General features: G+C 39.9%; 1 protein-coding gene across 1 annotated transcript; it reads right to left on the bottom strand.

The window, feature by feature from the left end:
* Positions 1–788: 788 nt before the first annotated feature.
* NXNL2 (nucleoredoxin like 2) lies at positions 789–6,832 on the bottom strand. The gene is made up of 2 exons (XM_041486761.1): positions 6,513–6,832; positions 789–957 (listed from the first exon to the last, which is right to left on the bottom strand). The coding sequence occupies exons 1-2, from the start codon at positions 6,812–6,814 to the stop codon at positions 789–791; spliced, it is 471 nt and encodes a 156-aa protein (XP_041342695.1). The 5' UTR covers positions 6,815–6,832.
* Positions 6,833–14,491: the final 7,659 nt, after the last annotated feature.

Here is a 14,491-nt window from a genome sequence, read left to right on the forward strand (position 1 = left end):
TGCTTTAGTCTGCTTCTACATATTTTGGCAAAAGAAAAGATGGAAAATTGTTTCTTCTTAACCTGACCTGATGTTAACTTGGGAACTGACATCATAGAACCATGGAATGGCTTGTGTTGAAAAGGACCTTAAAGATCTACTTACAGTCCAGTGGAATTGGAACTTAGTTTATAGGGCAAACTTTTAAAATCCAAGGAAAACTGAGCAGAACTATAAATAAATAAAAATAAATCCCATAAAAGTAAAATAAAGTAGAAGAACATTTCTTCAGTACTGACAAACAAATGTGTTCTATTCAAAAGTCATGAAATTTTCTGATTATTCTTGTTTCGGTAGATAAGGAAATACATGAGACATATTTCATAAACAGTAATTTATTAAAGCAAACAGTTTCATTTTCTTAATAAAATGTGCTAATCACCTGAAAAAAAAATCATCAATAAATAGGTTTTTTTGCATTTATTTTTAGTGTGTTGACTTTGCAAAGTAAGTGTTTGCATAGATTTCACAGGTTTCTATTATTACTGTCTAAACAGCCCATTCTGCTGAAGTTCTTCAGTATTATTTGGAACATTGTGGTTCATATTAAATATCACAGATAGAACAATACAACAATAATTGCATTTTATGACACTGGAATAAATGGTTTTCAAGTCAAACCTAAAATTTGTTACAAGAAAAGGTAAATAAATAAGCCTTACTCTTCTCATTCTGAACAAAGCAAGAGTTTTTTCAGAGCTCTACCAACTTTTCCACAATGTCTTTTCTGGCTTTTATTTGTCAACATTTTAGCTAGAAAAATTCTGAAAGATATCTGCACCCTCAAGCCAGTTCCGGAAACACGATAGCCCTCTGTCTCTGATCTGTTTTCTTCCCTTGTCAGTAATGACTTCTCCAGTTTGTTTCACAATCACCAGTTTAGGAATTGCTGTTATGTTGTATTTCTTCTTCAGATCACTGTGGGAAAAAAATTAAAAATAAAACACACCATTAGGAGCATTTTAAGAAAACTCCTAGTGTCTTTACAAAGGCTACTCTGGTCAGGACACTTGGGAGAGCAGAAGTGATGCGTGCCTGGGCTTCCTCAGAGTTTAAGGCAGAGCACTGGGTAGTGTAAGGAGATAAACAAACCATAGCTGGAAGCCTACACAGTGAAATGTAGCTCTGAGAGTTAAGAGAGCTGCAGCACCCTTCCTGTATATGCTCATCACTGCTGCCTGCAGTTTCCACAGGAGCAGAGGCTCTTGGAGATGTAAAAGATGTCCATAGAAGCAAAGTTTGATATACTCTTACACCTTTTTTTTTACTAACCCAAACCAGATGTAATTTGGGGTCCTTTTTACAGGACAGGAGAAGGATCTCACTTAGATCAGCATTTGATATTCATTCTCCTGCAAATTCACCCAAGTGTCCCACAGTGCTACTTCCTGCAATCACCATTAAAGAAAGCACGATGCACAAGCTTTTTGTGTAAATGGAAGAGACTGAAGATATTCCTTAAACTCCCTCAGTGAAATAAGCCTTTTACATACAGAAAAGTGAGCAATCAAAATATCTGGAATAAGAGCCACCCATCTGTGTTGCCAAAGAAAAAAAATTCAACTCCTCTGTACCTTTAGAAGAATCAGAGGACAGACACAAAACAGGCAATAACAGAAGAGCCAAATTCCAAAACACTAACAACATCTCTCTCAAAGCATACTTAAAATACTAAATGGAAATATGTTGCCTGAGCACCATCACCACAAGCAAGAACATTTGCTGTATCAGGTTCAAAAGCTACAGAAATTTGAGTAGGAAAAAAATGTAGACAATGCTAAAAAATGCTTGACACTAATACATAGACATTCTCAATGATTTCCTGTGAAGAAAAAAAGTACTGAAATATAAGACTTAAGTGAAATACTGACCCAGATGAGGCATACCTGAAATGTGCTTTCTCTTCTGCATTTTTCCTTAAGAGAAGAAAAATCAACAGGTGAAGCATACTGCTCTGCCATTATGTTGCTGAGCAATAATGCAGGAAATAGCACGGAGGCAGCAATAATGGGTATGGACCAGGTTTCCTTTCTCAATGAATTGTGACACACAAGCAACCAACCAAAAATCCCCATAGAACTTTCCAAAATCTGCTAAAACAGGTGAAAAAAACACATTCCAAAGCAAGTATGCATAGAAGCCCTGTAAAATTGCTATCACCGCATATCACCTGAATGACAAACAAGAGGGGTGGAAGACGCTTTTTATTGGTTCAGTGAACGATAAACACAATTGTAGCAATCACAGACAGAGCACTAGGAGACTGAAGGAATGGAATTTGGTATGCAGACTGGAATCTTACACTTTACTTTCCTAAGGGAATGCATATATCCAGCCCAGTATGGCACCTTGTTCAGACAGCCTCAGGGCAGAAGGTTGCCTGCATCAAACCAGACTGAAGCGTGCACAGATTTTGCTCACATTTGTGTGCAGCTTTCGAGATCGGTGGACCTGAAGAAGGCTCAGAAAGAGGTCTGCAGACAGTGCTTCTTAATCACTGTGTACATAGGTACATGTGCTTACAAAAATTACTTCTTAGAACTTATTAAGATCATTCTTCCTGATAGGGACCTAAAATCCCATGCCTCACCTGCACAAACCACATATGTGCCATGGGACTAATCCCATGGCAACTCATGGTATCATTAAACCATAAATAGAAATAAAAACCCATGACACTAAGACTGAGGCAAACAGGAAGTCATAACCATTGTTGGATCTTTTTATTCTTATGAGAAGGTTGGATGAAAGTTTTTGAGACCACAGATTTTGTATTTCTAGATAGTACAGACATTAGCTGGGAGCTAATTTTCTTCACAGCAACTCGCATGGTGCGTACCAAAACAGCACTGATAACACACCAGTGTTTTAGCTATTGCTGAACAGTGCTTATGCAGCAACAGGGCCTTTTCTGCTTCTTGTGCTACTATGCCAGTGAGTAGGCTGGTGGAGCACAGGAGTCTGTGAGGATGCAGAGCTGGGACAGCTGATCTCACACCACCAAAGGATGTTTCATATCATGTAACACTATGATTAGCTGTAAAAGCTGAAGAAAGGAGGGGGAAGGGACCAACATTCTGAGCCAGGAGATTTGTCTTCCCAGACAATCATTACAGGATGAAGCTACCCTGTGCTGGAAGCTGTTAAATATCTGTCAGTGAATGGGAATTAGTGAATTAATTTAATATCTTGCTTTGCCAGTGTATTTTTACTTTTGCTTTATCTATTAAACTGTCTTTATTTCAACCCCTAAGTGTTCTCACTTTCACCCTCCACATTCTCTCCCCCATCTATCCAGGCTGAGACACAAGTATCTTTACATAAGAGTTTAAGGTCTATGTGCAAGACCATTCTTGAGATGAAGACAACACAGGGCAGATATAATATAATCTAATCTTGGGAACATAAATGATAAATTTTATACATATGTGTAATGTCATATCTGACAACACTTGAATTATAACAGCTTTCACTTGGAAGTGCTGTCATGTGAAAGTGATGGCTTTCTTGCTCATCTGCTTCTAGCAGTATGCCCTGCAATACACAGGTGTAAGTATTTTCTTTTAGCTGTGAAATTTCTGTATTGTTTAATCTTAACATAAAATAACATAAATCTTAACACAAATCTTAACATGTCATAAGCATGCACATCACATGCTTGGGATTCAATTTTAAAGTGTCTGCTGAGATTTTGCAATAGCAGTCTAAAAATCTAAGAACTAAGCAATTTCTCGTAACTGCACAGACACTTAACATTATTCTACCTTTGTTTTTTAGCGCCCCATCCTCCCCAATCCACCCTCATACGTAAAGCTTCCTATTATAAAATGTACATACAACCTTTTCATTTTCTTTTTATGGGCGTTTTCTATGATTCTAATTTTTACTGAGCTGTACAGGCCAACTCAGTAAATACCTGCCTACCTGGAAGCCTGCAGGAACTACTGTACACACCAGGCACCCCCACACAAACTGGTGCCTTTCACCACAGGGTTCAGTACAAATACAGCAGCAGTATGTCTTTGTGTACCATTATCAAAACATCAGTCCTATTTAACACCCTTTGTTGTTGATGTTCTGTCCAACATCTGCTTTTCCTCTCTACTACCCTCTTTCTCTTCCAAGTGCTCACTTCAAGTATCAAAAAACTGTGCCTCAGGCAATAAAAAAAAATTACATTAACCTGCAGACAGTAAAAGGATCAGGAGCAGTATTTCCATGCCACAGACCACATGAAGTAGTGAAGGTGCAGTCCTATCTCTGGGAAATAGTCAGGACTGACAGCATGGAAGAGTCTGGAGATCCTGCTTTGAATTCAGTATTTTCCTTCTCTGAAGGTAGGTTTGACACTGCAGTGTTTCCTCTACACACTACAAATATGAATACTGACTATTTCTTAAGACAAAATTAATCACCAATGCTTCTGTTCTTGAATACTTATTTTGAACGGCATACTTAAAATTGGCTCTGTTGTGTCTAGAAGAGATATCAGTCTATACTGCAATTATATATCTTAAACGTTGAAGCAACCAGCTAGGATATTTTAACCTCACTGAAGATATTAAATGCCTTCTTTACACAGTCAAAAAAAAATTAGCCAATTCAATTAATTGCAATGGAACTTTTAAAATATTAATAAAATTTAAAATATTAATAATAAATTATCTTACCCATTTTTAAAAATTATATTCTTAATTAGAACTAGTATCTAGCCAGAATTATAATTTGGATTAGTGACTACACATCTGCTCTAAGTCTACAATGATTCACCAGTGCCCCTGACACCAAAGTACCAGTTAATCCAACCTAAGCACCTTGAACAGCTCCACAGAGTCCTTCATTGTTACACACAAGAAACACAACTTCAAAAACATTGCTTATTCATATTCCTCTCTACTCTGTTCTTCAGCAAGCCATTGTGATCTCACAGTCATCTGGCAGGACAAGCCATGCTTCTCTACAGAACTGTGAAGGACATTACAGGATGACACAGAAAAGCCAATTAAACTAGCTCTTTGCCTCCGCTCTGCATTACTTGGGCAAGAGCAGTCAGAAATAGACCTCTAATCCACAGAGGATGAAGCTGTAAGCACATTCCCATGGGCCATGCTGAACAGCTTGCTGGGTGCAGGGACTTCAAATGCTACATTTCCTGATGGAAACTTGCCTGCATGCTATTATGATTAGTAAATATCAAATACAATTACTGCCTGGGAAGATTGTAGAGAACTATGCAAAACAATATTTAAGCCAGTGGAAAAAAGGTCTAACATAATTTGGTAGTAGACATCCAGAAATGAGCCAGGAAAGGATGAAATTGTTCCTGGCTTCAAGTAATTTGCTCTTGAGTTTGTCAAACTGCACAGAAAAAACAAGAATAACCAACATGCTCCCTGTTGAGTGAGTAGTTGGGGGGTTACACACCGGGTAGCACACTGGGATGGATCTAGAATTAAAAGGAAAGATAGAAGTTACTAAAAGCACTAGAAAAGATTTCTTTCTTAAACTAATTAATTTGGCTGCAAGTTTTATTGCTCAATCTACATTTAAAAGTCATATTACCTTCTTGACTTTGGTACCACCTGGAAAAAATTTTCCACCATCGACGCATTTAAAGAGAGGGGAAAAAATCCCTTTATCAATATTTACATTCTTTTCAAGTCTCCAGTTACATTTCAAGTAACTGGAAACATACATTTCAACATACGTTTCAAGTCTACAGCCATTTTCTTGTCCTCCTGTAATACCAGTCTATACTTATGGGAGCTAAATCAGATTTCTGAAAGTCATCCAAATCAGTCTCCATCCTTGACTTAGGTCATCAAAACACTTCTTGGTATCATCCTTCACCCCATTACTTACACAGAGTCATGCCCTTTCCTTCTGCTGTTTTCATGAGCAGGCTGCCTACAGGAATGTCATTTTGGAAACCGAACAGCACAGGAATTTTACACCCCTGTTACCAGGTAAAGTATGCCACCGCTAAACTCCAGCTGATACTGTATCTGTCTGAAATTCTTCACAGTTTCCTCAGCTTCAAGTAGTTCAGTTACAAGTCTTGCTGCGTCTTCATTTGCCTTTTTCCCAGAGCACTAACCTAGACAGTGCAGACCAGCCCTAGTTACAATGACCACCGTGCTGAAGAGCAGTCACTCGATCCTCACTTACCATTCGTTTTTACCTCACTCATCTCTTTAACACATGCGGTCTTTACTAACTCGTGTTCAAAGATCTTTCGGTTTCCAAAAGAGGCGCACAAAACCGCGTTCTTTACTTATGGGACGGGCTAAAACCAGTGAGCAAGCAGTGTGACAGCCAGCGGCAGCCGCGGCTCGGGGCGGGAGCAGGGCCGGGAGACGCTGCGAGCCGGGCTCAGGGACTTCAGCGGGAGGGCAGGCGCGGGCTAGCGGGGCAGAGGCGGAGGTGCCGGGGAGCTGCTGTGTTACGGCTGTTCGAGTGCCGCCGGTACTCACTGCTTGTACGGGTCGTGGAAGGGCAGGGCCAGCCAGTCCCCGTGCATGGCGCGCATGTAGCCCACCATCTCCTCAGCGCTGTGGTCGGAGGAGATGAAGACGACCTCGAAGGGGGCGGGGGGCTCGGTCTCCTCCAGTAGCTCCGTGTAGAAGTCACAGAGGACGGGGGTGAAGTCGCGGCACGGCGAGCACCAGCCGGCGGAGAAGTACAAGCCCACGACCTTGTTCTGCAGGGCCTCCTCGGGGTCCACGCTGCGGCCATCCTTGCTGACCAGGAGCCGCCCGCTGAACACATCCACCATGCTGGCACCGCCGGACCCACCGCGAGCCCGAGCCGCGAGCCCGAGCACTCCACAGGGATCCACCCTCCTTCCCCAGCGCCACACCGCCCCGACACGCCGCGACACCGTCACCTGCCATGGCACCGCCGCCGCCGCCGCCGCTTTATAGCGCCCGCCGCGCCCGGGCCCGCCCAGCGCCCGGCGCCCGGCGCAGCCCGGGAGACGCGGCCCCGTCCCCATGCGGCTCCGAGCGCCAAGGCGGCTGTCACAGGAGCCAAGGACACATCAAGGCTCGCTGAAGATGCCGAACTTGCAATAAATTTAAGCAGCAATCGCGTGTGCCGGGTCCCTTCAGCTCCCCATGGAACTCACCGCCTCTCTCCTGGAGGTCTCATCACCAGGCTTCGTCAGTTTTGGCAATAAACTTTTTATTGCCAGGAGTCCGGCACTTTTTTTTTTTTTTTTTTTTTTTTTTTTTTTTTTTTCGTAGCATGGAGAATTATCTGAATTCTGGATATAAAAGGGGCTGTCTACTCTCTGTCCCAGTAGATAAGAGGAATTCTCATTTTATTCCAGGGCACTTATCATGTGTCTGCATTGAATAATGCTTTTTTTCCTCCAGCTGACATTGAGTTAGAAATTAATAAAAATTGTATTACAAATATGAAATCTTTTTTTCTGCCTAAAGCAAGCTGCAAAAACGGAAATGAAAGATGATTTGGTGGTAGGGCTATTAAATGACAGTTTAATTAAAGGATCACAATAGGGTGATAATCAAACATGGCACGTTTTCTCCTTTCCATGAACTGTGCAAAACCCAATTAAAGAGAATTTATCTTTAAAAAAATTATCAGTATCCCCCAAAATAAATTTTAGTGTTTATAAAGGATACTTCAAGTGCTTAATGAAGCTAGCTTAAAAATATTTCACATTAAAACAGTGTGTACAAATGCATTCTAGGATTTAGTCTTAAGTTTTTCCCCTGTTGTAATCTGCAGCCTCTCAAAAATCTGTCAATTTTACTTAGAGAAAAGATAAAATTGTGACAAGTATGTATTATGATTCAAATACTGAACACTAGAATGGAATGGATGTTAATTATGATGAGTATTTGCTTGGGTAGATTGTAACCAACTTTACAGTGAAATTAAAGTCCAATTTCTACATCTGATCATCTTCTGACCCTATAGTATGATCAGCGATACTTCAAGTCAGAATTCCAGTTTAAATTTGTATAGGAATAAACTGAGCACAAGTATTCTTCCCCACATTTATTTCCTTTTGAGGTCTTTTTGAAACACGCTTTTCTTCCATTGACTTAACAAAAAATTTTTGTTTGTCTGTGTTCTGTCTTGAGTGAAAAAGAATATAGTATCATATAAAATAGCTGAACATGTGAGAGAAAACCCAAAGATGAACCTCAGAAGAAACACAGCAATCTTGGGAGTTTTTAGTAGGCTCATCAAAACTGGTTGTAGGGTCACTTTGAATTGGGAGCTGTATTCCTGCCATTTCGCTTACCCCTTTTGCCTTTTATTATGAAGATGTACTGCTAGTTAAAACACTGTTTGTTCCTTGTTCAAAAGTTCACACACTTAAAAGAAAATAGTTAAATCATCATGACTTTCTAAGAGATTCTTTTGAATTAATCTTTACAAAGCAGGCCTTCTTATTTATTTCCAAGTATATCTGGACAAATATGTTACTTCAATTCTGATATTCTACTGGAAAACAACAAAAAAAACTGCTTAGGTGTTTAAAAAGTAGCATTTATTCAAATACTGTATTTCTCCATTTTTCATTAAGAGTTAACTATGCTTTTTTCAAACTCAGATACTCATCTGCTTCCAGTACAGAAGTGACATTCAAAACAGTGTAGTCCTCCCATCTGTCACATCTCCTATCAATTCTTTCTCCAACTTTTGAGGGCTGTTTTCTGCAGTTCCCCACTTCAGAATTCCTCTGGATGTCAAAAGTAAAAGACAAAAGGAGCTATGAAGGTTGCCTGTTCTTAAAATAGCACAGGTGAGAAATTAGGCTCACCTGAGTTTTTGCTTTGCCATACTGTCTCCCTTTGTGAGACCATTGTGAAACAGGAGGGAGTCAAAGCATTTGGAGCCTGTAGAATTACCAAAAAATGGAAAATGTTTCCAGACAAGTTCATGCTACCATAGGTAGATTCTTGATATTCCTACCAATTTCTCCTTCCATCGGTAGTGAAAGTGTACTTTCTCAGGTATTATGAGTGGAAGCAATGGCCCAAGGAACTCCCAAATGTTCCATCTGTACAGGTTAGAAAGCTGGTTAGCCAGAAATAGGGCTATGCCATGAGAAAAGAACATACTGAGATTGTCTTTGAGATCTCTAATCATGGAGAAAAACGTTGATAACTACATACATCTCCCTGGGGAGAAGATCTGGATGTACATGACAGCGATATTAAACTTCTTGAAGCTCTTTGAGGAAGCGCTACTAGGCATGAGGAACCAGATACCTTCCCTCAGGAAGCTTAAGGTGATCAACTCTCTAATCATATCAAAGATTCACTGAAAATGCTGCATAACACAGAAAATCTTGTCTTGCACCTGCCTTTGAATTGACTACAGAGACATTTCTCCATGACACTAATGTGGACCAGTAAGAAATGCCTCACTTTATGATTCATACCAAAGAGACTAAGATCTTTGAGTTGAAATGTCTTCTAGGACTGCTCTTGCTAGTGGTGTTAACACTGTGGTGATTTATTCCCTCCCCTAATCTCCACTTGGACTGAAAATAACAGAGCTTCTTTACACAGAACCTGTAGTCCTGTCTCAAGGTAGTGTGTTAGCTGTGATGCGATGCTATCAGAAAATCTGCACACAATACTCATCCACTGGAAGCCTCTGGGGAATTCCAGGATAAAATGAAACAGAAATTTCCTACCACAAAAAATTGCACTTATGATTTTGCTACTAATGAGCTTTTTATTATTGAATTTACTATATTATTTTTAAGGTAACAATATTTAGTCCTGTCTTTAATCTAAGCCCAAGACTTTTAGTTTATTTGTGCTCATATTGCAAAGATTATCTTACTTGCCCTTTGAGATTTGCTTCAATTAACACTGAAGTTAATTACATATCTAGATTTTGACAGACAGGTCAGAATTTAAAAAAGAAAAAAAGAAGAGCCTGAATCATAAACTCTTGCTTTCAATTATACAGGGCAGCATGCTGAGAAAGACCTGCAGAAGAAATGAACTGGAAGTAAAAAAATGTTCAGACTTGCTGACTCCTAAATAATGTAAGAAAATACAACACGTGCTCAAAGAAAAGTAATTCCATACACCTGTGGTGGCAGAGTTAATGTCTCTATAAGCTATACACAAGATAAAGTGTGAGAAGGTTCTGAAAGCTTGTTTAGGTCTTTGAGGAAGACACCCATTGCTCTCTCCTTCATGTACTGTCTTCATAGCTGGCATGGGTCTGAGTAGTAAAGAATTTGATCCCATAAACATTTGCAATAAACAGTCTCAAAACTTGACTTATATGTATGATGCTGGAATTTTAAATGAAAAGGTATAGAACACCAACTTTTAGTCTGCCTATAATGCTTAAGTGTTCTGTGGGAAATGCATACTGTCATAACACAGTTGATGTTATACCCATCCAGTGAGAAGCCGTAAGGCAAAAGCTGACTAAATTCACTCAAAAAAGAGTGTGACCTGGTTGAGGGCTTGTTGGGTCTGTGTTCAATTAATCATTAATGCACCACCTAGTTAATTATACCCTGATGAAAATGTGTAAGTGACAAAACTAATGAGGATAAACTCTGGTTGAGCAGTACTGTATGTAGCACAATCCCTGAAGAAGTCATATTAGCAACTGGCCTTGGTGAATCCCGTTATGTGTGAATACTAGCCAGACAGAAAATCAGACCCCAAAGGAGACCAGAACACACAGAATAGAGGAAACACATTGGTGGATTGACGAATTAAATTTGTAGCAACCATTGATAAAATTCTGTAAAATAGCTTGGTTTTAAAAATTCATTTTCATAATACATAAAAATGTGTTTTACAGAAGAGAGTTATAATCTGAGTTATTGGTGAGAAAGCAGGCAAAGTTACTCACCACAGTGTATACAGTGAAAAAAAGAAATAGAAAATTTCTTGATCTCAACCCAACACATTAACCAATGAGCTGGGGAAAGAAGCCAGTGCACAAAGAATTATTGAGCCAAAAAAATTAAATTTCACTATACACAACCTGCCAACTAAAGTAGTTATTGCATATTCATAGCATTCCTTAGAGCTGACACATTTGGAACACCTTTTCCCCAGCTGGGTTCAGGGTCTTTATGACATAGTCAGCAGTGATACAGATACGTAGTGAATGCTCCTTCAAGATTGTTCTTGGAGCTGCTTCCCCTACATAACCTCTAAACACAAAATAAATAATACCAGCTTTTCTCAAGTAGGCAAATGAATCAAATAAGTAGCACACTTTTTTTTTTTAAATTATAATTTTATTATTTTTATTTGAAGTCTTTGGTGCCCATTGCAGCAGGTATCAAGGGTTACCTGTTTGGGAATCTTACTTTTTCTTCCTAAGAGATACTGGGATGTAGCTTAGCATTCTTACCACAAAGACATCTCCATCATCAAGACTGAATGAGAGCTGGAGCAGCTACCATCTAACCAAAACATTTTAGTACAGAAGATACTGTAAGGTATATCCTTTTCTTTTGTTTTACTTTTTTGAAGCAACAGATTGTTAGCAATAAGAGGCAATAATTATCAGAGAACACTGTGCTGGTGAGGCCTCACTTTGGGTCCTGTGTGCGGTTTTGGATGCCACAATATAAAAAAGACATTAAGCTATCAGAGAGCATCCAAAGGAGGGTAACAAGGATGGTGAAGGGCCTTGAGGGGAAGCCTTATGATGAGTGGCTGAGGTCACTTGGTCTGCTCAGCCTGGAGGAGACTGAGGGGAGATCTCATTGCAGGAATGACCTGAAATTGTATCAGGGGAGGTTTAAATTGGATATTAAGAAAAGCTTCTTATCCCAGGGGGTGGCTGGGCACTGGAACAGGCTCCCCAGGGAAGTGGTCACAGCACAGCCTGACAGAGTTCAGGACATTTGGACAATGCCCTCAGGCACAGAACAGGGTGTCCTGTCCAGGGCCTGGAGACAGACTCAATTAGCCTTGTGGGTCCCTTACAAATCAGGATATTCTGTGGTTCTACAATAACAATTTTTAAGTAAGCATTTGCAACATTAAGTCTGGGTCCCAGTTTAATAAGCATTATTGGTGTAAATAAATAGCACATATGGAAAGGGTGAAAGAATGCTCTTAAATGCCTTAAAAATATTTTAAAATTAGCTGGATTTGAGAGTTTGCAAAGAATATTTTTTCTTTTAATCAGGAAATACTGCAGCCTATTAACAGATTCCTACTATGCAAAAAGTCTGCTATAGGAATTGCAGCAATTATGGGTACATTCTTTCCATTTTACAGATTTTGAGTTTAGCAAATGTGTATGAACTTCTCCTTGCAGTACAAAAAGCCTGATTCAATGATCCTTTGCATCTAACTTTATCTCGAGCAGTATATCTCAAATTATCAAGTGCTAGATATTCTAAATATCAGTGCTGTAACTTTTCTGACTTCCAAACAGGTATGCTAAGGAAACAATGCTGTGTCATCTAATACAGCAGCAGATGCATGGCAACAAGGAACAACATTTGCACCTGCAGAAATGGAAAAATACTGTGGTAAAATTCTGCTCTAGTTCATTTGAGTTCAGATACACTTTTCACTTCACTCTAGCCTTTTGGCAGTTTAATGTAGCTAAGAGGACATTTAGAATTTTGGGTTGGTTTTTTTTTTGCTTGAAGAGACCTCTGACTAGATGTATTCCTTTCAGGGTCAGAGTCATTCAACACTACATCCTGCATTTATGGGCCTTATGAGAAGTGTAAACCCGCTTTTGAATCTTCCTGCAGAATCTGGCTCAGTCCCCTACAGTTGCCAGCAACCACCACCTAATTCAAACCTTTTGTCAGAGTTTTGGTGAAGAAGAAGGTCAGATTGTCACAAGCACTCTGCTGCAAGGAGGGACTCCAGAAGTATAATAGCAGTTTCAGTTGCTTTAATTAATTTGATAGCTGCACACAAAAGCAATTGGCATCTGCACAACCTCTTCTGGCAAAACTTGAATTGAGCCTTCAGTCGTGGAAGGGACAGCCTGCATCTACTCCTGCCCACCTTGTTAGCCACCTCTCTTCTAGATAGATTGGATGATTTCTTTAAACCATGTATTTCAGGTGATCATTTATTAGCAAAAAAGGAACAGTTCCTAGAGAAGCCAGTGTAGGTTTTACAGTGCTGAAGCTAGAGTACTTGTCTGCCAATAACCAAGCTACCAATGCAGCTATGCTGCAGCTGCTAGCAGGAGTTCATAATAAGTGTCTCAGCAGAGCACACTGACCTTACCACAGTCACTTGTCTCATGGGTTTGTAGAGAGCCTCCTAAGAGTTTTCTGTCTAGCATGCTCCTTTTCATAAGAAAGCTGTGGTTTTGCTGCTTGAATTAAGGGAACGTTCTTTTAAGAGTGGGTTTCACTGTAATTTATATTGTACATGTTTTATCTAGCCACTGTGAAATCCCAAAGACCTTCCTCTTGCACAGACATATGCAGAATATATAACATTCTGTGGCCTGTAGTACCGTGCTCTGATTTTAAAATCATTAGAAGCACAGAAATATTTGAGAAAGCAATGTCACTAAATAGGCTGAAGTCTCCACTACAAAACCCACCAAAAATTAGCCTAAGAAGGCTACTTTCTGTTCTTTTGGTTGACTGTGAAAAAAAACAGTGACTGTACTTTAGAGCTCTGAAATGACAATTAACTTCAGAAAATGACAGATGTCAAAGACTCAGGTTTCACATGCTAGCTTCTGTGCCTCATGAACATTGATTTTCAGGTAATTTTCATGGGCATCCCTGCCCATAGAGGGGATTTGGAGCTGGATGATCTTACAGTCTCTTGCAATCCAAGGCATTTTATGATTCTATCCTTTTCAGTTACACAGAAAATCATCTTGGGCAAGGAAAAGAGAAATCATACATAAGATTGTTGAGTAGAATAATTCCTCATACTATTGTGGTGAGTTAACCTTGCATGACTGTCAGAAGCCCACCCAGTTGCTCTCTCAGTCCGCCTCCTCAACAGAACTGGGGGAGAAAAAGGTTGAGAAAGTTCATCAGTTGAGATGAAGACTGAGTTGAGTTGAAGAGAAGCATTCTTTACTAAGTACCAATGAAGGTAGGACAGACTTAACCAAGAGAAAATTAATTTTCTGCAAATTAAAAATAGGAATAGGATGGTAACAAAGAAAGACTAAGCCAAAAATATCTTCCTCCCACCCCTCTTTTTCCCAAGCTCAACTTCACTCCTGAATTTTCTACCTCCTCCTTCTGCCCAGCTGGTGCAAGGAACTGGAAAATAGGGGTTGTGATCTGTTCATAGTACTCCATTTCTGCTGTTCCTTCATGTAATCACAAAACTGTTAGAGTTGGAAGAGACCTCTGGAGATCATCCGGTCCAAAGAGCCTGCCAAGGCCAGTCAGCTAGAGCAGGTGAGACAGGATTGCATCCATGTGGGTTCAGAACCTCTCCAGTGAGGGAGACTCCATGATGTTCCTGGG

This window comes from Pyrgilauda ruficollis, unplaced genomic scaffold (genome assembly GCF_017590135.1).
Source record: "Pyrgilauda ruficollis isolate IOZ18807 unplaced genomic scaffold, ASM1759013v1 scaffold78, whole genome shotgun sequence".
In the NCBI taxonomy this organism is placed as follows: domain Eukaryota; kingdom Metazoa; phylum Chordata; class Aves; order Passeriformes; family Passeridae; genus Pyrgilauda; species Pyrgilauda ruficollis.

Coding starts and splice junctions, on each gene's coding strand:
- NXNL2 (XM_041486761.1), bottom strand. CDS start 6,814: ATGGTGGATGTGTTCAGCGGGCGGCTCCTGGTCAGCAAGGATGGCCGC. Junction 958..6,512: donor TTCCACGACCCGTACAAGCA/GTGAGTACCGGC, acceptor TTTTTCCCACAG/TGATCTGAAGAAGAAATACA.